Below are 23,502 nucleotides of genomic sequence, written 5' to 3'. Positions count from 1 at the left end.
ATGGAAAAAAATGTAAAATACCTACTAGGGAAAACAAAGACCTCAAAAACAGATCTAGGAGAGATAACCTAAGGATTACTGGACTCTCTGAAAATTATGATTAAAAAAATAGCCTAATTACTATTTTCCAGGAAATCATCAAAGAGAACTATCCACATATTATAGAAACAATGTAAAATAGACATTGAAAGAATTCATCAATCACCTACTGAAAGAGATCCCAAAATCAAAACTTCAAGAAATATTATGGCTAAATTCCAGAACTATCAGACCAAGGATAAAGCACTATAAGCAGCCAGAAAGAAACAAACAAAAAAAAACCCAAAAAACAAAAAACAAAAAAAACCTCCTGAATTATTATTCTTTAAATCTTCTTACTGAAATCTCTTTCTTCAAACTTTTATAGCACAAGGTGCTAAATGTTACATGTGGGGGATTAAGGGAACGATTTTGACCAGATTATCTATCACTATGCAATTTTATAATCATTATGCCTTCAATTTATAAGCTAGCAACATAATTCAAAGGAAAACAATCTATAATATCTAGCAGCAATTTGTATATGTTGTAGAATGTCTTTCACTTACACTACTGTCTTCAAAAGAGTGTCAAATAATTTATATTGATACTTCTTTCCACTTATTCTAATAAGTTAACTAATTCCAAGATTCACTGGTTAAATTACTGAAACTCAAGTATGAATAAAATAGAATCATTTCATGAGACTGGGTTTTTTCATCTCTATTCCTTATTTTAATATTATTATATGAATATTATTACGTACCCTCTATACTAATATTGTTTTTGTCAAATAGAAAAATATTTTTCTCCTATTTCAAATTAGAAATAATTCATACAATTATGCAAAATAATGCAAAAATGTTTTCCTCATTGCCCATGTAAATGATATCTAAATTTAGGTGAAAATAAATATACAAATATTTAGATGTAGATAGAGTGTAGTGAGGAAATGTAATAAAGATAGAATGAAGTACAGTCCCCAAGCTAGATCAGTGTGATGTTACTGTTAACAAAGTAAATCACTCTGGCAACTTCAGCAAAGTCAGAGAACTTCAGACAAGGAGGAGACTCTCTTCATTAAAACACACAATACAAAAGGATCTTGGCATTATACATAGCAACAAGAAGACTATAAGATGATCAGTTCTGATGGATGTGGCTCTCTTCAACAATGAGATGATTCAAACCAGTTCCTATTGTTCAGTGATGAAGAAAGCCATCTACACCCAGAGAGAGGCCTGTGGGAACTGAGTGTGGACCACAACATAGCATTTTCATGCTTTCTGTTGATGTTTGCTTGCATTTATTTATTACATATTATATATTTATAAATTATTCTAAGGGATATAGGGATGAAAAATTACAATTATTCAAAACTAAGTGATCTTTAAGCTAACTTAGCTGGATTCTTGGAGTCAACTCAAACTAGGAGGCTATAGATCCAATTATAGAATTAATATGGCATAAAATGTTACATTGTAGAATAAATGCAGTAGAAATAATATTAATTAAAATCTTTTCACAGTAAATATTTATTATAGAAGGCCTGAACTCTGAAACTGTGTACTTAAGACTCAGTATGATTGATGAGATAATAATTCTGTAGCTAAGCACATACTTAGTGTAATACTTAATGTGATGTAATGATGTAATGTTCTACAGCTGGTATATGCTCAATGTGATGTAATGATGTAATCATACTGAAATATTTAAGGGACAACTGGAAATTCTTTCTCAGTTGTAGCTTTTAGGCACAAACACAAGAGAAGATGCCAGATTCCAGACTCCATCTTTGACCAGCTAGCCCAGATATTACAATATATAAATACCTTAACTTTGATTTCTCATAAGAAGTATGTATATTTCTGCGTTACATATACACATATATAAGCATAAATTAAGATCTGCATATCTAGCTAAATAATATAATTTTGTATTTGGAGTCTATATCCTATATCAGGAGTTAGATAGCATCAGTCTTACTTTTCCATGACGTGAAGCTAAAATTATAAAAAATTAAAGGATGAGTCTCAGAGAAATTGAAGATATTAGAGAAGAGTAAAATTAACAATTTTCAGTTTTTCAAAGGTTTTTTTTATTTGAAAAATATTTTTGCAGTGACATGAGAACCAATATTATTATAATTATACAAAGGAGAAAACTGAAACTCAAGTAGGTTTAAGATTTTAAAAAACATTGTGGTGCTTCTAAATAACAGAGCATTCCCAAGCATTCCTCTTTCCAATTTCAGTACTTAATTTTCCATACAATATTTCCAAATGCAGTAACTGCAAACCTTTTCAACTTAAGTCAAGATGAGGAGGAGAAATAAAAAAAAATGTTGTTCATACTACATGAGCACTTGTATGGTCCAATGTGGAGGTGTCAAACACAATACCAGGGGACTGCACTAAAATCCACTACAGGCCTAAATTTGACTTGTACAGGATTAAAATTTAATAAGAAATATATAACAAAATGAGTCAAAATGAAATGTAAATTATGTTTTTTAGTTGTTTCAGTAGCATCTGTCCAGTGGTGAATGCATTTGAGGTTTTTATGGCAACAACAGTGGTTTGATTTCCTTCTTCAGTGGATATAGTGAATTCATTTTTGCCAGGCAATGAAAGGTGTAGTGACTTGCACACAATTAGGAAATGTCTGTGGGTAGATTTGAATTCAGGTCTCCCTGACTCATGTCCCAGTTTTCTATCCACTTGAATTTGGAGAGTTGGAACTCCTCTTTTCTTACCTCGTGGATTTTCTACTTCCACACGTGGGCTTGATTTCCCAACCCCCTACAAGTACTTATAAAACAGTGTTTATGTTTAGAATGGTTTGGAAAATTGCTGTTTTAATCACTAGAATAAATAGTGTGTGATCTTTGACCCAGGAGGAAAAGCAATATCAGATTTATTGATTCACACTCCTGAAGTACAATTCAGCATCAGAAACTAAAACTTTGATTTTAGGCAAAAGAATTCAGGGATATAGCTGAGTGTTTTTTTTTTTTTTTTTCATTAACTGTATGAGTGGCAGGCCACTGAAAAAGTATCAGCTCTTTTAAGAACTTTTAGAGCGAGTGAGAAAGTGCTCAGATAAATATACCCTAAATGTCCATTTTCAGAGTGGACCTTCAAATCATTTACAATCAGGCTGTTAGAGTCTAATATTTGCAAATTGTGATAACTAAAGAGGAAGCTAAAAGCATGGCAGAAGGCTATACAGCTTATCTTTCTTTCACTCTCCTATACTCCCTATAGGACAAAACCCTTATGGTTTGAAATTTAATGTTTTAAGACCAATGGACATTATGGCTTCATTCCAATCTGGAGAAGCAGCTAGACATGTGATCAACCATTTTTCCATTGTAGAAATTTCACATGCATTTAAGACAGTTATGGATTGGCTTACAAATATTTTGCCTTCAGGTGTTTTTGCATTGAATTTGGCTTTGCCCATTCCATTGGCATTTCTTATAATCCTATTAGTAAAGTCATAACTGCACAGACTATATCGCCAAAATCTTCTCTTTTAAACAAGAGAAGGGAATTTTGGGATATACACAAGATGTGGCAATACATGTATGTGATTGCTTGCAATTTTTAAATTTTGATTTTACATTTTTAAACACTTTTGTTTTTACATCTTTAAAGTATTTTGATTTTACATTACTATTTTGATTTTATATTTTTAAGTTATTTTGGTTTTACACTTTTAATCTATTTTGGTTTTACACTTTTAAATTATTTTGGATTTACATTTTTAAATTCTTTGCATTTTACTTTAGCAATGCACTTCGGGCATACACAGAAAGTGCAGCTAAGTGACAGACTGACTAACTTTTGTCTGACTTTTGTTCATCTTTTTGACAACAACTTTGTTTCCACTGTGATATGGAAAGGCCTGGATGGCATTTGGAAAGGCCCAAGATGGGCCCCGGGTACATTCCTTCCTAGGTGCAGATCCAGCAGCAGAGTTCATTCCCACCAGAGACATTTGTAACCTGGGGATCCAAGAGAAGGGCCAGACAACAGCCCAGAGGGACTGGCCAGATGTCAGCAGCCCTTCAGACGCTGATGGCAGCAATGTCCCTCCTGACCGTGCCACCAGAGACATCAGACACAGTTCCAGTGTAGCAGCTGAAATGGACTGTTTTGGGTGATATGCAATATAAAGACTGTAAATGGATGGGCCTGCTTGCTTCTCCTGTAGCTACTTGCCATATGGTGGCCTGGGGAGAGGCTTTGCCCTATGCCTTCTATTGAAGGACTATGCTTTTAAATTAGTGGGTGAAAACCCAACACACCCACCTGCCATTGTTACTGAGACAATGTTACTGGACATGACTTTGCTTATGTGCACCTGTGAAACTAGAATTGCTCTAGGATTGTGAAAAGTGCAATAGAGAATTGTGATAAGCTAGAATTGTTCTAGGATTGTGAAAAGTGCAATAGAGAATTGTGAGACTCTAGAATTGGTCTAGAATTGTGATAAATGTAACTAGAATTGTGACAACCTACCTCACTGATATTTGTTAACTAGAATTGTGATGTTTTACCTTGTTGACTTCCCACCTCAGTGTCGACATCCTACCTCATTGGCATCCAACCTCTTTGGCTTATTATCTCCTTGAGTATGACTTTGATGAATGGGTTGAACACTTGGGCCACTGTTGAGCCTGATTCTCATTGTCATACTTCTGTTTATTGATCTGCTGCTTTGTACCTCCTTGGGCATAACACTGTCATCTCATGGATCAAGTGAACTATAGCTGGTGCTAAAAGTTTAGCTTGATGAGATGTGCGGTTCCCACAAAACAAGAGAAGGGAATTGTAAGGGCCCTTTAAATGGGCGGCACCACAGTGCAACAGGAGATTCCAGTGACCCAGAAGTAATCTCTGTGGATATTAGGACTGCCCTGTAGGTGGGATCTTGGCCACATTGAGATAGCTTCGTAATGGGTGACGACTCTCTCGCTGATTGGCTGTGTGTGACCTTACAAGCCCTTCATAAGCAGTTGCTCTCTTTAACCTGGTGCTCTTTAACCTGGCTCCCTGAGCCAAGCATATGGATAGCCCAGAGAGGTAAGGATTTTGGTAGTGAATACTTGGGTTATTAAACTATAGATTCAAGAGATAATGGCCAGAGACTTTTGAAGGCCTCAGAGGAGGCGAGACAGGTAGAGTTGACACTGCAAAGGTCAGTGGTCAAAGGTACTCTGTTGGGCCTAGGACAGATTAATAATTGTAACTGCCAGGAGTGCATGTTACAAAAAGGAGGTTGAAATCTGGAGATGTAACCTTAAAGATTGATTATATTATTTTGAATCTGTGTCACCAAAGGCACCATACACAATATCTGGACTAGAGTTCTCCATTCTAAAAGAAGAAAGAGTTTGACTACATGACGACAGAGGTTGTTTCTAGGGGTAAATTCTATAATCCTTAAATTCCAGTGACCTTGCCTCTCTCCCATCAACTTCTGAAAGATATTAGTTTACCATAGTATTACAGCACATTTCTTTGAAGGGTGATGATTGAAAAAAAGTGTGGCTTAGGAGAAGGAAGGTGTCCTCTGCCACAGAACATACCAATATTTGAGAACTCGAAAGTCAGAGAAGATCAGTACAAAAGGGCTAATGGCTGGGAAACATGCTGTTAGGAGATTCAGTGTAGGCACAAACCAGGGCTGATGTTTATCCATTTTAAAGAAATAAATTGACAAGCCAGAATTAATAGAATAAAAGAAGACATATGTACTCACAAGGAGGAGGATGGCCTTGGTGGCTCTTTTCTCAGGGAAAGTTTTTGGAAAAACATGAGAACTGTGAATATGTTGGACTTGTTGATGATGTCTGTGCAAGAAAAGAACTAAGTAAGCATTGCCCCAGATCATGAATCCCAGACAAATAACATCAGGGATTGAAAAGACAATTGCAAAAAGGGGAGGATTGAAAGAGGCAGGAATTAAAATTGAGCAATATCCCAGATTCCACATCTTTGTGTTATTATTCATGTACCTTGAATTATGCATACTTCCAAGCAAAATAAAATTTACCACCAGGAAGAAGCCCCAGCAGAAAAAGCAGGCAGGGACAATAGACTTTGAAGCTTTGATTTTGAGTGCTGCACATCTGGAATTACTTGGACTAATGGTGATGACCTGAAAACCACTCAAGAGGCAGGTGATGCTGAGGGAAACACCCCGGCATATATTTTGGAAGCAAATTATAAGTTTACACCCAAGAAGATCTAAGAAATTATTGATTCCAAAGCAGGCAATCAGCTGAGGGATCCCCTTGGAGAGAATCACTTTTAAGTTGGCTAGAGTTAAGTGAGCAAAAATGCACTCTATGGACCTTAGCCTGTGGCCAGTGAGTAAAATTGAGATGTATAGGCTCAGAAGGAAGACATTACCAAGAATCCCAACTCCCGTCTGAATAAGGAAGAAAACACCCAACACCAAGTCACTAAGCATCATTTTCTCCAAGTCTTGAAAACTGTGGTCAGTGCTAACAAATTCTAGGAAAAGATGAAAAATTTGTTAAGTTTATAAAGAGTGTTCTTAAGAGAATGGAGTTCCCTCTAGGGAACTTTGGGATAATCCTAGCATTGATCTGATTTATGATATAACAGAACTTAAAGTACTGAGATTGTTTTGATTGTATCTTCACTTGATAGTAAGGATATGAAAGTTAGCACAATAATAGAAAATCATATAGATATGATACCAGAAATCTATCTTCTAATATGGAGAATTTTTCTTTTGGTGGTAAAAGAATGAATTCACATTTTCATTGCTTTTCATTGCTAGAAGAGTGAATTCACAAGTTCAGTTTCAAAAGGTTAGGTGGGTAGGAATATTTTCACAATGCACTATTAATATATCATGAATAAAAAAGATAAAAATGACAGCTTAAAATGTGGAACTACCATAAAAGGTTCTGGGACCCTAGATAAGACGATTATCTTATCTCATATTTAATTATCATTAAATATACTAATAGTATTACTCTACAAGGTTTATATGAGGATCATATGAAATAATAAGGCAAAAGTTTTGCAGTCTCTAAGACATAATATATTACTCAATTATTACTTATTAATGATTGTTATTTTTATTAATGATAATCTAGTGACAATCTCAGACAAATAATATCTGGGATGTGAGAAACCAAAATTTTATTACATTTATTTTGCAAAAGAGATTGTCAAAGATATTTTAAGCCTCAAGTTGAACATATTTTGTGAATCACAAAAGTTATCCTACCATTTAATGAAACAAAACATCTTTAAAAGAGAATATACTCCTACCTTCCTGCAAAATTTTAATACTTGATCAATTTAATTACATCTCAAAGCAACAAACAAGTCTGCTAATTAAGTATTTTATGTACATTTCTATAAAGTTTGGTATGTCAGTGTATAAGAAAAAAAACAAATATGTAGAATAAAGTAGTTAATAAAGAATTACTTGTTACATGAAAATTATATGTAGGCTATTTCTAAAGTCTTATGGCTGGAAATAAAAAGTTATTCTTGTCTTTAACTAAGGTCTATGAAGGATAAAAGAATATATGAACATTGATGTAAACAAGAATTATAGCAATATGCTCTCAGGAGGGCATAATGCATTAAAAAGTAATAACAAAATTGCAATATAGCAATAAAATAATAGTAATTAATAAGAATAATATGATTACATTTAAACAGTGCCTAACACTTTCCAGTCACTCTGATAATTACTTCATAATTTATATCTCAGACAACACTGAATAACTGGATAGCCTCTTCATATACAACATTCCATTATTATTTTCTATCTAATTTCTTTTAAATTGCTCATTTTCATTCTATTATAGAAGTACCTCTGATTCTCCAAGGCTTTGCAAGTGGAACCAGGCTTCCAGTTGATTTAATCACTCTGACCACTCTTCAGATAGGATCCTAAATCATAGATTTAGAAATGGAAAGGACCTAAGAAGCCATTTATTCAGTCAACCATTCAATAAACATTTTATTCAGCACTTACTATGTGTCAAACAATGTGCCAAAAGCTAGGAATACCAAGAAAGTCAGAAGTTAGTTTTTACTCTGAAGGAGGTCAGGTTTGAAGGGGAAGATGGCATGCAAAGAAGTATAAAGGAAAAAAGCGACATATTAAATAAATTGGAGACAATCAACAAAGGGAAGACACTAGACTGGAGGAGAATCAGAAGAGGCATTAGGTAAATTTCCATCTGATGGTAAGATTTATTGGGAATTTGAAGGAATACAGTGAAGGAAGAAGGCAGAGAAAAGAGCATTAACTTCAGCAATGGGGCATAGATAATAAAAATGTCCATTGTCAGGAGACTGAAAGTCTTCTTTGTAAAATTTAAGGAGGAAAATGTCAGAGAATTACAGAGTACTTGCCTGGCTGTCAGGGGAATGCTTTCATGTGTGAGAAAACTGAAAAGATAGGAAGAGAAGTGAGAAAGACAGGATTTTATATTGATCCCAGAGATGATAGGGAACCACTGGATTCCACTGAGGAGAAGAGAGACTTGATCAGACCTGTGCCTTGAGAATATAATTTTATGGAGTGGAAGATGAACTGGAGAAAATATTTTGCAGAGAAACCAACTAGCACAATATTGTAACAATTAGGTGGTGAAGTCTTGCACCAGGTTGTTGGAAGAATAAAAAGAAAAAGGGGTTGGTCCTTAAGACAGATGTTATAAAAGTAAAATCAATAGGTCTTGATGACCAAATGGATATGGAGAGGCCCGATTCGAGAGTATAAGTAAGAAAGATGAAACCCATTTGGTGAGTTTGGGTGACTAGAAAAAATATTGATATTCTTAAAAATAATTGGGAAAGTTTCAGAGATCAGAGTGTTTTCAGGGAAATACATATTTGTTCAATTTTGGATAGGTTTTAAGATGTCAACAGAAATCCTAAATCAAGCTGTCTAATAAGCTAGTGGAGATATAAGACTAGAAAATAGTTGAGAAGTTAGGACTGATTAAATAATTGTTTGAATGCCTATATATTTTATATTATAGTGATAATATGTACTCTGAATAAGCTGACAAAGTGAAAAATTGTAAAGAAAGAAATGAAGAGAGTACATGTAAGAGACCATGGAAAATCAACATTTAGTAGTCATGGCCTGAATAAAGATTCACTAAATGATATTAAGAAGGAGCAGTCAGGTAAGTAGAAGTATCAAAAGATATTAGATCATTAAAACAAAGAATATCAAGGAGAAGGTCATCCACAATGTCAAAGGCTACAGAGATATTGATAAGGATTATCTTAAAAAGAGAACTACCTCTTGATATGAGTAAAGCAAAAGATAGAAAAGGAAGATAGCTGACTGATTTGAGATGAAGAAGAAAGAAGAAGAAAAAGCTCTTGGGCTATCTCTTTTTCAAATAAAAATGAGGCAAAGTTGTTATTTAAAAGAGGAGAGGAGAGAAGCTATTGGAACAGTGAGGAAACATGACAAGTTTTGGAAGTACTATTGTGGTGAGGAGGTTACTTAGTCAATAAGGGAAGTAGGAAAAGATTGTCTTTCTATAATTAGGATCCAGTTGAATTGACATAAAATAAATGAGGTAGGAACTAAAGCTTAATATTTCCTCATTTGCTTTGGTTTCTTGATTTTATAAGAATGGAAAATGAGTCTGAGAAAATGTCTGAAAAAGTCTTTTCCAAAAACACAGAAAATAAGGAGCAGATTTATTATTTGATAGACATGAAAATTCAAAAAAACTGGAATTAAAAGGTTTAATGAATCTAGATTTTCAGAGAAAATAAACCAAAAAAATAACTCCAAAAGAACCATAAGAATAATCATTTAGTTAACATTTATATACCATTTTCATTATCAAAAAGCAGAGAAAATAGCATTTTATATTTACTGGATTGTTGACAAGGATGCTGGAAAATTAAAAGTAATGTTACCTAATATAGGAGCAAAAAGAAGTATATTTTTTTTAAAAAGAACTACAATGTTAGTCTGTCAAAGGATCTAATTAAACACTGTCAAACATTTAAATTTGAAAATGGATGGAAGACATAAATGGACAAATGATTTCAGAGATCTGCATATATTTTTATAAGTAATTTTCCTCATCAACAACAGTGAAGTACTAGACTTGAATTTTAACATGTTTTTAAAGCAGTGAAAATGGTACAAAAGAAAAAAATGAAAAAAAAGATGGAGAAATCCAATTCTATATAAATGAAATTCTCAGGAAGAAAAATATTTTTGAGGGTGTTGAAAAAAATTGTGAAAAATCAAAAGTGAAGTAGGGGGAATGGACTAATTAACCAATGTAAAACTCTTATTGTTTCTATTCAGTGGTTAAGGAATATGGAGGAAAGGAAGTAATTAATTTGTTCAAAGTCATACAAGTAGAATGATTTAGAGCCTAGAAAACTTTTTCTTTATGAAAAGCTTGGGCCAAGCTACCTATTGAGGCTAAGAAACCTTCTTCAGTCTTAAACCAGTCTCCACATCACTTGAAAGGAGGAAGGAACTGGTTGTAGGAGTGGATTTTGAGTGAATTTTGATGAAAACCTGTGATATGTCCTGGGGTCTGCAAATGTAAGTTTATTGCCTAGAGGTCACAAGATGGGGGAGGCACGATGAATGACCTCAGGGTCAATAATCATCACCTTCTGGGAAATTTTTTTTTAAATATTTTTTTGATTCTTAGTGTCCTATATGAAGGGTTAATAACATGATTTCAGCTATATAGGTATTCAAATCAGACACTTACTGATAATAAATCATAATTTTGTGACTCCCCTATTCAATCGTACAGCCCCATAAGGGGTCATGACCCACAGTTTACAAAGCTACTTCATAGAATATGGAGCCACCTGAAGTTGCTTTATCTTTGGAGAATAATTTTTGTTCCATCGAGGTTGGGAATCAGAAAAATATTTATTCTGCCATCTTGTTTAGATTGCATGGAAATGAAGTGGGGGAGACAATGATTTTCACGCATTAATTTGTACATTTTTCTTCAATATATTCCCCAATTACATGTAAAATAATTTTATCATTTTTTTTAATACTTGCATTCTAAATTCTGTTCTTCCCTCCCTCCCTTCTGTACCCCAATTATTGAAAAGGCAAGCAATTTGTTATAGCTCATATAGGTACAGTAATACAAAATAAATTTTGTAGTTATAGTATGAAAGAAATAGACAAAAAAGCAAGAAAAATAAATAAAAAATTGTACTTTGATCTGCATTGACTCCATCACTGGGTCTGTGGAGGTTATCTTGTATCATTATATTTCTGAGAAGAGATATTGATCATCATAGGACCTTGCTATTATTGCATGTAATGTTCTCCCACTCTCCCCATTTCATTTATTATCAGTTCATGTGAATCTTTCCTGGTTTTCCTGAGAGGATCTTGTTCATCTTATAAAACAACAGTATTCAATCACAATCACATACAACTTATATTGTCATTCCCTAATTAATGGACATTCCCTCAATTTTCAATTCTTTGCCCTAATAAGGAAGAGTTCTTTTAAGGATTATTACATATGCAGCTCCTTTTTTATTTTTTAGTAATCTCTTTATGGTATAGATTACAGGAGTGGTATTTCATGAGCATATCCTTTGTATGTATGTTTTTGGAACCCTTTGAGCATAGTTTCAAATTACTCTACTGAATGGTTGAATTAGAACAAAAATGGAAAATGAAAAATATTGGAGAGAATATGGGAAAAATGAAACAATGCATTGTTGGTGCAGTTGTAAACTGATTTAGTCATATAGAGCAATTTGGAACTATGCCAAAAGGTCATAAACTTTGACCTAAAATTGCTATTTCTGATTCTGTATCCCCAAAATGATAAAAATAAAAAAGGAGAATTATTTATAGCAGCTCTTTTATGGTGACAAAGAATTGGAAATTGAGGGGATACCCATAATTTGGAGAATGGCTGAACAAATTGTAGTATGTGATGAAATGAAAAATAAGATGCTCTGAGAAAAACCTGGAAAAATTTACACAAGCTAATACAAAGTGAAATGTACTATGTACAAAGTAAGAGCAGTACAATAAGATAACCAGTAGTAAATGATCCAAGAATACTCTGATAGACTTATGTTGAAAAATGCTAACCATCCCCATATAAATAATTAATGGTGTCTAAATACAGATTGGATCATACTTTAAAAAAAATTTTTTTGTCCATGTTTTCTTTTATAATATAATTATGAGGGAAATGTATTTTGAATGACTATCCATCTATAATCTATAACAATTTTTGGTCTTGTTATTGAAGCATTGGAAAGGGAAGAAGAGAAAGAATTTGAGACTCAAAATTTTAAAAAGAAATGCTAATTTCTACATATAATTAGGGGAAAATAAATTTAAAATAAAAGTTATAAATCTAGCAAGTGTCTAATGTTGGATATGTACTCAAGTTTTCCTGATTTTAGACACAGGGTTTTATTCACTGTGTCACCTAGCTTTCTAAGTTTACATTAATGATAAAAAATTTGGAAATGTATAAAATGAAAAGTAACCCTTTTACGGCAATTCCATTATTTAATGTATCATTATCAATAAATTTCCATGACAGGAGGAAAGTGCCTATAAAAGTACTAATAAGTAAATGATTCATCATAAAGCAGTCAAAGGAAATGCTGCTTTATGATATTTATTTGTTATTGACAAAGATATTGTTATTGACATTTTGAATATGAAATATGAATATAAAATTATATATATGAAAATATTGAAAGATATTTGTTATTGACAAAGATAAATTAGGTTTGTTTTATAAAGAGCACAAAGTACTTTTCAGAGTTTTAATATTATTCTACTAAAAATTTTATCCAACTAAACATCGTCATACTAATGCTATTTATGGTTGAAAGTGGGAGCAGAATAAAAATAATGAAACTAGGACAGAGAACTGCATTTTGGGGATAAGTAATGATTTTCCTCATCTCACAAGTTTAGAGTACCTATATTTTAGATTTATAATTATCTTCTTTTTAGGAGAAGTGAAAATGACAAAAAAGGAAAATAATGTGAAAAGATGGAGAAAACTGGTTCTATATAAATTACGCCAGGAGGCAAAATGTGTTTAAGGATGTTGTCATTCATTCTCAAAGAGGACCAAAATTGTTAATATATGAAAATGAGGTGGGGAAATGTAACTTATTATTAACCAAAGCAAAATACTCTTATTTGCATCTACTTCTAGATTCTGTGAAGGAAGATTGAAAAAGAAGCCAGATCAAATAGGCTTAGGTAGAATATAAGAGCATGAAAAAGATAAAGGAGTAAAGACTTAAATAAAGAAAATTAAGAGAGAGATGACAAGAAATAGCAAATATAAAGAAATGTTAGTGGAACATGTAAATATTAATCAAAATGATAGATTAAACAAGTAATAGAATATATTAGAAAAAGAGATTATATGCTGAAGCTAGCCTTAAGGAGTGATTATAATGGTTATTGAGTTGATATGGAAGTTGAAGAAAGGGCATTGAGGAGGAAAAAGATATTAAAAGATTATAATTGAATAGAAATATTTTAGCCAGGTTTAGAGCTAATGTGAAATGACACACACAGTTTACAAAAGAAAAAAGATTAAAATCTCAAACAATACTTTTATGGAATGTTGCTATAATTGTGTGATCACCTATACTGAACATTCAATTTATGTCTTTTTACTAGTCAAAAAATTATTCTTACTATTAATATAGGCTCCTATTTCTCCTAATGCTGAAGGTGAAGGGATATAAAAATTCATTCTTCAATCCCAAGTTGTTAAGGATGAAAGACAATGAAATGCTCCTAAAAAATAGAATTATTACTTCACTGGGTGGCAAAGGAGATCAAAGATAGAGTAGGCAATATTTTATTCCATATAGGAAAGTTAGGAAATTTTAAAATAGGTATACATTTATATCTCAAAAAAAAAAAAGATTTGTGATACTTGCTGAGCAAAATGTAGGGAGATGATCTGAAAAAAAATCAGATGCATGTCCTCCATGGAATGATATACCACCATAGAAACATTAAAACTGTGAGGTGAAGGAATGTCATAGAAAAGTTAGAAAAAAATAAAAGGAAGAGTGGTAGTTCAACATATAGTTATTGATAAGCACTTTCCTTCCTTTTGTTCCCAGCTTTTTGTGGAATAATATAATCTTGTTTTAGGGCCACAATTGACACTATGAGGGGAAAATAAGTTATGAAGTTTTGTCATGCATATAGCTTATTTATATATTGTTGTTTTCATGTTTCACATATGTGTGTATGTATATATGTAAATGTGGGTAAGTATAAATATATGTATGTATATGTATTTGTATATATGCATGTGTATATTTATATCTATATGTGCATATGTATTTGCATGTGTATATGTATATACAAGCATATGTCATGTTTTTCTTTCTCTTTTTCTCTCTTTCTCTTCCTGTCTATATAAAGAATAAAGAAAAGAAAGCAATAGAGACCTAAAGGGCGAAAATTCCAGTAAATGAGGGAGAGAATTTACAGAAAAGAAAGAAAGATCTCAAAGGTTCTTCAAAGTAGAAGTATGAAAAAGAGCATAAAAGCAGCTCAGAGACGAGAAAATAACCTTAAAGACATATCCATTGGGGTAGAAAGAGCAAAGGAAGAGAATGAAGGGGGGAAGTCCAGGGGAGAAGGAAAAAAACAAAAAGCTTTGGTCTATCAGGAAAGTGAAACATTGACATAGGATTCTGAAAAAATAAGAACAGAAAATGTAAAAGTAAAAAAAAACAAAACAAAACAAAAACAAAAATAAAAACAAAAACAAAAACAAAAAAACAAAAATGATATCAGCAGAGAAAGGTTTAGAAAAATGCCTTTGATAACATGTGTGGAATTTAAGCAGCTCTCAAGGCAGGGACAACAGTTAAGAGATGTGAAAGCATTATTTATGATAGGGAATAAATCATAGAGTAGGAAAGAAAAGCTCAGTTAATTCAGGGATGCACTAAGATACCAAAAAGTTCCAAGGCTTCTTAAGTCTTTTCATTGTCATTTCCACAGTGACTGAACAATACTTTAACTCTATGTCCTGGAAGAAATTTCCTGCTTCTAAGTTCCTAGATATAAAACTGGAATATAAGAAGAGATATACTCACCTGCTTGTTCTCTGCTTTTAAAATAAAGTGCTGTATCAAACAGAATTTGTGCCTTTGTTCATGTGTGTGTGTCTATGTATGCAAGTGTGATGGAATAGGCAGATTATAAAGACATGGACTGATAGAAGGGCTGGATTGTCTGAGCCCATTTATCGGGCAAATTGTGATTATCATGTCATGGGAAGTACCCATGACAATAGTCTGTCGAGGGAAAAAGGATGTGTCTAATAAAATGAAATTTTGTCCCAGATGAAAATGTCTTTGAGGATTCCTACTGATTGACAAATTTCCATTTGTAATAAATAATTAAAATGGTTAAGTCATGAAGCAAATACAAAAATAAAGAGAAAGTTTCCTGGGTTCCAAGAGACCAGAATTGTAACTATTAAAGAGGTCTTCACAGTCAGAGGAAGGAAAACTAATGCTAATTATAAGTATTTCCATTAGTAACTGGCTAGTCCTGAGGGATCCCAAGCATTGTATCATACTTTTTATCACTCAAATTTCCAGGCTTCCAGTGAAATCTCTAAATATGAATTCCTTGTTAAAGCTAATATTCCTAAATATAGTAGTGGTACCATTTTTTGCTTTAATGTTTTTGGTACAATTCCTAGGGTCTGCTGGCTTCACATCTTCCCCACAATGATCATCAGCAAAAAATAGACTATTGTCAGTAAAGAAAGTTATGTACACCTCAATAAGGGCCACAATTTTTCAATCTCTGATAAAATCCTCAGTAGTTGAAGACATTGCAATTAAGTCAAAAAAACAATGAAATTGGGATACCTTATTTTCATTCTTATCGGTTATGTAATGTGTAACTCATGTGTGTTAAAGTATATGTACATTACATTGACTTATTTTGCCATGACTGTTGTCTGGAGCAACATGAATCAAAATATGACTTGTGAGGGAGCAAAAATGCAAAATCTAAAGTCATCTGTATATAATCACCTGTATATAACCTTCTCTAAGAAGACCTTGCTTCCCTTTGTAAGGAGAAGCAAAGGATTAAGGCTAGATGTTGGCCACTCTACTTTGTTCAATGAGAGAGATTATCGGGTTAGAATTATATTTTCTTCTCCCTGAAAGATTATTAATCTAGAAAGAGCAATTTTAATTTTAAGTGGTTCCACCAGTTACACATCAAGAAAAAATTTAGTATTCATTTTTACAAAATTCTAAGTTCCAAAATTTTCTTGCTCCCCTATTCCCCCTCTTCCAAAGATGGTAGGCATTTTGATATGGTTTATACACTGTTCAATCATGTAAAACATATTTCCATATTAATTACAATTGTGAGAGTAGAAAATGACGAAAAGTTGAAAAATGGAGAAAAAACATATGCTTTGATAGATATTCAGAGTCCATCAGTTCTTTATCTGATTATGAATAGCATGTTCCTTTGTGAGTTCTTTGTTCTTGTCTTGAATAATTTTGCTGCTGAGAAGACCTGAATCAGTTTGAGTTGATTATCACATACTGGTGCTGATGCTGGATACAATGTTTTTCTGTTCATTCATTTCATATGCATCAATTCATACAAGTCTTCCAGCTTTTCTGGAATTGGCCCGTTTGTCAATTTTTTTTGTTCCAAGGATTTCTTTCTTCACTTTTTTGTTTACTTAATATTTTATTTTCCACACCTACATGTAAAATGATTTTTACATTTGTTCTTGAAATTTTGAGTTGCACTTTCTCTCCCTTTTCTCCCACCTTTCCCTCATTGAGAAGGTACATATGAAGTTATGCAAAATCTTTCTCTAAAAGTGATGTTGCAAAAGAAAATATTTATCTTCCCCTTACAAAAATCCTCAAGAGTAATAAAGTAAAAAAAAAAAAAAAGTGCTCCAGTCTGCATTCAGACCCAATCAGTCCTTTCTCTGAGGATGAAGAGCATTTTTCATAAATCCTCCAGGATATATTGGATCATTGTATTACTGAGAACAGCAATTATTCATAGCTGATCCTTCCACAACATTGCTATTTCTTTATACACAGCGCATTCCACTTTGCTTGAGTTTGTGGAGAACTTTCGAGGTTTTTTTGAGAGTATCTTGCTTATTATTCCTTATGGAACAATATTCCATCATAATCACATAATAAAATTTATTCTTCTATTCTACAATAGATGGATATCCTCTCAATTTCCAAAAAAGCTGCTACAAATATTTTTGTACATATAGATCCTTTTTAAAAAATTCATAACCTCTTTTGGGATTCATGCCTAGTAGTAGGATTTTTAGATCCAAGGATATGCATGATTTTATAGCTCTATGGGTATATTTAATATATTTTGTTCATTTATTAAGTGGGAAATGTTTTTTTCAAGAACAAATTTGATTCAGTTCTCTATATATTTGAGAAATAAGGCCTTCATCAGAGAAACTTTCTAGAAAGTTCTTTTCATAATTTCTATTGCTAACTATATTCCTCTCTGCATATTCTATTCTCTCTCTCCTTTCATTCTGTCCCTCCTTATAAACTGTTTTGCTTCTGACCACACCTTCCCACAATGCACCTTCTCTACTGTTATCCCCTCCTTTTTTAATCACCTTCATATGCTAAAACAGATTTCTATACCCATAGTCTATAATCCCCTCTTTGAGTCAATTATGACAAGAGTAAGGTTCTCTCACTCTTTTCTCTCTGTTTTCCTCTCCATTGTAAAAGATTTTTCTTTCCTCATTTATGGCAGATAACTTATGTCATTCCCCCTCTCCCTTTCCCTTTATTCCAGCATGTTCCTTTCTCAGCCCTTAATTTTATTTATTAAATATTATCCCTTCAGATACTCAAACCTACTCCCTGTGTGTGTGTGTGTGTGTGTGTGTGTTTGTGTACACTTCTAACTGCCCTGATGATAAAATAAATTATTGTATCAAAATATTTTTATTGTAGGTTTCAATTAGTCAGATTATTCTTATGTTTTCCCTTCTTGATCAATTCTTCAGATGACTTGTTTATGAGATGTTTCACATTCTTTTCTGTTTCAATTTGTTCTTTTTCTTTTTTTATTATTTCTTAGTTTCATAATTTTTCTGGCTTAATTCTAGTTTTCAGTCATTTTCTTCTTTAAGATTATGGATCTTTTCTCTAGTTAGTTAACTTTCACTTCATAATCATTTTATTTTTTTTCTTGGATTGTTTCATTAAAAAAATCTTCAATTTCTTTTCATTAGATTTTTAAAGTCTTTTTGAGCCTTTCTATGAATTCTTTTGAGGAAGATGATAATTTTTCATGATTCTTTAAGGAAGGAGTGCTTTTTTTTTTTTTTAAACTTCACTATCTTTTGAAGATGAATGTGAGTTTTCTCCATTACCCTAGTAATTTCCTATGGTTAGATTCTTTCTTCTATGCTTGCTATTCAAAAAAAATATTCGTAGCAAGTTGTTAGTGTAATCACTTCTAGTCCTGCTCAATGGATGATGGTGTCCCTGACCTCAGTTTCTTCCTTCTGTTTTTAACTCTGTCCTAGAACCAAAACCAAAAATACCCACTCCCATATCAACCTACTATCTTCATTTACCTCTAACTAGAAATGAATTCTTACTTACTATTGCTAATTTTATTCTTCCCCATTTATTCTATTAATGCTCTCCTTCCACCTATCTGTCATCAAAAAATACTTTGTTACTTACTATTCCCCCTCTCCATTGTGCTCTGTCTGTTATGAACCTTCCCCCTTTCTGTATCCTATTCCCTTCCTACTTTCCTACAAGGTAAAATAGATTTGTATATACACCTTGAGTGTGTATTATATTATTTACTCTTTGGGGATTTTTTTCCCTTGAAGGCTTTGGTTTTAAGATCTTTAACTTTGTTATTCTCTTCTGAATTTGTGTTTTGATCATCCCTGTTACCATATTAAATTTATATGGCCAGAATTGTTTGAACATTTCCCCAGCTTGTTCTTTAAATTTTAACTCTTTGTTCACATAAGCCTCTTTTTTTTGAGTAGTGTGTGCAATGTCCCAAGCTTCAAGTGTGCAGCTGTTTTTAGAGATCTTTCTGGGAAATTGTACATTTTCAGTTTTTCCAAAGTGATATGCTCTAAAAAGAAGTGTATTGACTCTTCTGGTCTACACTCTGGTCTGTGATTGACCACAAGAATTATTTTCTTCTCTGGAAGACTGAGGAGGATCCTTGCTCTACTCTGAGTATAGTTTTAGTGTGTTAGTTCTCTTCCTCATCATGTGATTCTGAGCCAGCACTGAAACCCAAATCTGAGTATGAGCAAAAGACTAGAGTCCTGCCTCAGGGGTAGCAAAGACACCCCTATAATCTTCTCACCAGTTGACTCCCTTACCTTCTGTGGGCTGAGATCTCAGAAGCTGCAGCTGTTGCTGCTGCTGCTGTGATCAATGCTAATTCAGTGTCTTCCAAAATCAAGCTGAAGCTTCTGATTTATTGAAGTTCCCCTCATGTAGTAGTGCTCCAACCTTTCTTGATTATCTTCCAAATATCCTTGATGTCTGTGGTCTGAGTGACCTGGAAAGTGCCCATGCTATTTCTGGGGGTTGAGGTCCCTTTAAGATTCCTTTCTGATTCCCAACCTCCCCCCTACCATGGCTGAAGAAGCTAGGATGTTTGATTCACAAATCCTGGTCAAAAAGCACCCTTTTTGAATTCCAATGATATCCGGGCTTTACCAGCCCCCACCAGATGTGAGCTAACTTGGGCTTTCACAGCCCCCCACTATCTGCTCAAGTTTCCCCAACCCCCACAAACAGCTTCTTCCTTATTTAAAAACCCATTGAATTTTATTCAATGCTAAACCTGGCCACAACCAGCCAGGAGCCTGGGACTCCACCCACCTTCAAAATTATAAAAAGGGGAACCCTGAAAGTCCACTCATTGCAGGAGCCCCCCCAAACATGGAATTCTTCTAGCCATGTAAGGGTTCCTCTCTGCCCAGTGACCACCTCTGGCCCTGGCATCTTTCTACTTTTACCCTTACTTTCAAACTCGTACAATAAATCTTTTTTATCTATCCAGATTTTCAGGCCTGTAAATTCCTTTACAGGGGACTCTGCACCATCACTAGACTATCCTTGCGCTGAACCAAAAAGAGTTCCCCTTTTCCTAACTCTCATCATGTGGTGGCCTACTCAGGGAACCCTGAAAACAGAAACCCTGAAAAATGGAACCCCCAAATTAATCTTAACCTATTCAAGTCTCTCAGAAACAATCTGGGTTCTCAGCTGCTCTCATAGTGTTTGTCTGAGAAATCTGTATTCCTACCAGGGAATCCGGGACTTTTTTTTTTCTTTCCCTGTCTTGCTGTGAACATCCAAGCCACTTTAGGCTTGGGTCCTTGTTAGAGCTCTACCTTGCTCAGGCACAATTCCTTACAAATTGCTGCAATTTGACAAAAGGCTTTCTTTTGTTTCACTCTCTGTCTCTAGAGATATCAGAGAAACTGAAAGAATTTGGAAAACTAAAAGTCCACAATCTAGACACACCTCTGCCTCTTAAAAACCCTTTCTTAGCAGATGCTTGCTTTGAAAAAACCATCAACACAGTTGAAAGTATCAACAAGAAAACCAATAGTAGTTTTATGATTATCCCAACAGATGCTGATTCACCCATTCTTTAGAATGTGTGAGTCACAAGAGCATAACAATAAAGAGCATTTCTTAAAATGATAAGCAGTATCTATTTAAAATGACCAGCAAGCATTATCTGTTGTTGGAATACAAGGGAGGTGTTGGAATACATGGGAGCCACCTGAAAGTGTCTGCTGGAGGTCCAACCCAGAATGCATCTCCTCTTGTTAGAGGATGATACAAGGAGACAAACAGGCAGTTGCTGTTCTCTGACCTCTGTGACTGAGAGACTAGAAACCTTCCCATAAGATGAGGGATGAATTAAGGATGCCAATTATGACCATTATTATTCAATATAGTTCTAGAAATGTTCATTTTAAAACTAAGAAAAATATATTAAAGGAATTACTATAGCCAACAAAGAAACAAATCTAACAATACCATTACTATCCTATATATGTATTGTTCCTTTTTGGTTTGGTTTTCTTGGGGTGTCTGGGAGCAGCCTTTTCAGTTCAGTAATCCCTTGAGTATCCAGGCGTGAACGTCGAAATCCTTTGTTATCTCCTTCACTTGGGGTTCGGCCAGTTCTCTTAGAGCCCTTCTGAAGTCTTGGTTTCAGTGAAGAAGTGCAGGAGGAAAGCCTGCCAACAAGGTGGTATGAGATGCAATAAATGAATCTAAGTCCAAGGGCTTGTGCTCTATTCTCAAGCCTTTTGTCCATTTGTCTTCTCTGGCTGTGCCCCTGGCTGAATTTGTTTGAGCTTATGGGCTCTCTTATCATAGGTCTGAATCTTGTAGAACTATATTAAGTACTAACTTACATGTACTGAACTACCAGTGTCTTCATCAATTCCATTAACATCCTTTGTTTCAAGTTCAGAATTCTGGCCCATAAAAAAGAATTAGAGAACATTATGAAATATGAAATGGACAATTTTCATTTCATCAAATTAAAACGTTTGTGCACAAACAAAGCACATGTAGGCAAAATTAAAAGGGAAGGAGAAAGCTGGGGAAAATTTTGTACAGCCAGATTTTTCTTAGATTGTTGATTAATATCTTGTTCTATTTGTTTTTCTAAATGGGACTATTCAAGTAATTTATTTCCTTTTCTTAAAATCTGGGCAATTTATATTTTTGTGAGTATTCCTCCATTTCTCTAAGATTATCAGATTTATTGGCATATCCCTTTTCATTTTTGATAATACCAATTAGATTTTTTTCTTTCCTTTTTCTAATGAAAGGAAGTAGAGGTTATCTATTTTCTTGTTTTTTTTTTCATAAGACCAATTCTTAGTTTTATTTATTAATTCAACATTTTTTCTTTTCTTTTATTAATCTCTCCTTTTATTTTCATAATTTCACATTTTGTTTTAAGTACGTTTTTAATTTTAATAAAATGCACTTACTATTTCTGCCTTTCTGCATTTGATTTTGAGTTTTTATGCTCTAATTCAAAGAGTGATATGAATTTGTCTCAAACCCAAGGAGGTTCCTTGGAAGTGCTTATAAAAGAAATTAAAAGACAAATAAAAGGGGAGGAGCCAAGATTGCTGAGAGGATATGTGTCTAACTAAACTCTCCTTTACTCTCAAACTAATTTTGATGAACCTCAACCTCAGAGTTAGGCTTGACTGTTAAAACCCATGAATATTGGGAGTACAACACTTTAGTAATAGAGGGTAATCTCAAAATTCACCAGAAAAGGTCTATTTTTGCTTGCAGGCAGGGATGCAATGAAGGAAGGGCAGGAGCAGAATCAGGTACGTAGGTAGTGAGAGCACAGAACTCATTCTAAGTAAACCAGAGGAAGGGGGAGGGGAGATGTGTTCTTAACAGGCTGAAAATTTGCTGGGGGCATCTTTTCTACAGTGTAACCTACTCTCAAGCCAGTAGATTAGTAGAGTATTCTAAATACAGGGGTAAAGACTATAACCCAAAATGCTAGAGTCTCTCTGGACCTGGCTACACCCACCCAGCACTGGGAGGGACTCAGCAAAATCTCAATGCAACCACTGATCCCAGTGCAGATGCTGATCCCAGCACAATCATTGCTGTCCCACTGTTGCTTCATTGCTACTTCCTGTTGTCTGTTTAGGAATCTTGGTAATACCACACTGCCCCAAAAGCAGACTGCAGTTTTCTTGTGTGTGTGTGTGTGTGTGTGTGTGTGTGTGTGTGTGTGTGTGTGTGTATGTGTGTTTTCAAAATGAGTAAAAAAGCAAAGCATGCTCTGATTATAGATAGCTTCTATAATGTAAGAGAGCAGACTTCAAAACCTGAAGAGACTAAAAACAGATTGTTTTCAGATGAAACCCCAAATAGTCAAACAACCTGATCTCCATCACAGAAGACTGTCATAGAAGAAATTTTAAAAGGCTCTTAAAAGAGAACTAGAATAAAAATGAGGAAAGGAAAGGCAAGCTTTGTATGAGGGTCTGGATAAGTCATGCTACTCATTAAAAGATAGAATGGATAAAGAAATCAACTCCATGAAAAACAGAATTAGTGAATTGGAAAAAAGAAAATAGCTGTTTAAAAAATGAAATTGGTGAAATAAAAAAAATTCCATAAAAGAAAACACCTCATTTAAAAACTCAATCGAACAATTACAAAAAGAAATAAAAAAGTAAATGAAGAAAACAATTCATTAAAAATCAGAATTGAACAAATGGAAATGAATGACTTGAGGGGACACCAAGAGTCAATCAAGCAAAACCAACAAAATGAAAAAATGGAAAAAAATGTAAAATACCTACTAGGGAAAACAAAG

At 33.8% G+C, this 23,502-nt stretch overlaps 1 protein-coding gene across 1 annotated transcript in view; it reads right to left on the bottom strand.

Moving 5' to 3' along the window:
- Positions 1-5,577: 5,577 nt before the first annotated feature.
- LOC141562607 (vomeronasal type-1 receptor 4-like) overlaps positions 5,578-23,502 on the bottom strand; it is a 37,472-nt gene continuing 19,547 nt past the window's right edge. Inside the window, exon 4 of the mRNA XM_074302612.1 lies at positions 5,578-6,545. Coding sequence (XP_074158713.1) covers positions 5,578-6,545 — 968 coding nt within the window. The remainder of the gene's footprint in view (positions 6,546-23,502) is intronic.

The sequence above is a fragment of the Sminthopsis crassicaudata genome, chromosome 3 (genome assembly GCF_048593235.1).
Source record: "Sminthopsis crassicaudata isolate SCR6 chromosome 3, ASM4859323v1, whole genome shotgun sequence".
Lineage (NCBI taxonomy): Eukaryota > Metazoa > Chordata > Mammalia > Dasyuromorphia > Dasyuridae > Sminthopsis > Sminthopsis crassicaudata.
Note: the sequence above shows the minus strand (reverse complement) of the source record. Positions and strands in the feature narration are given on the sequence as shown.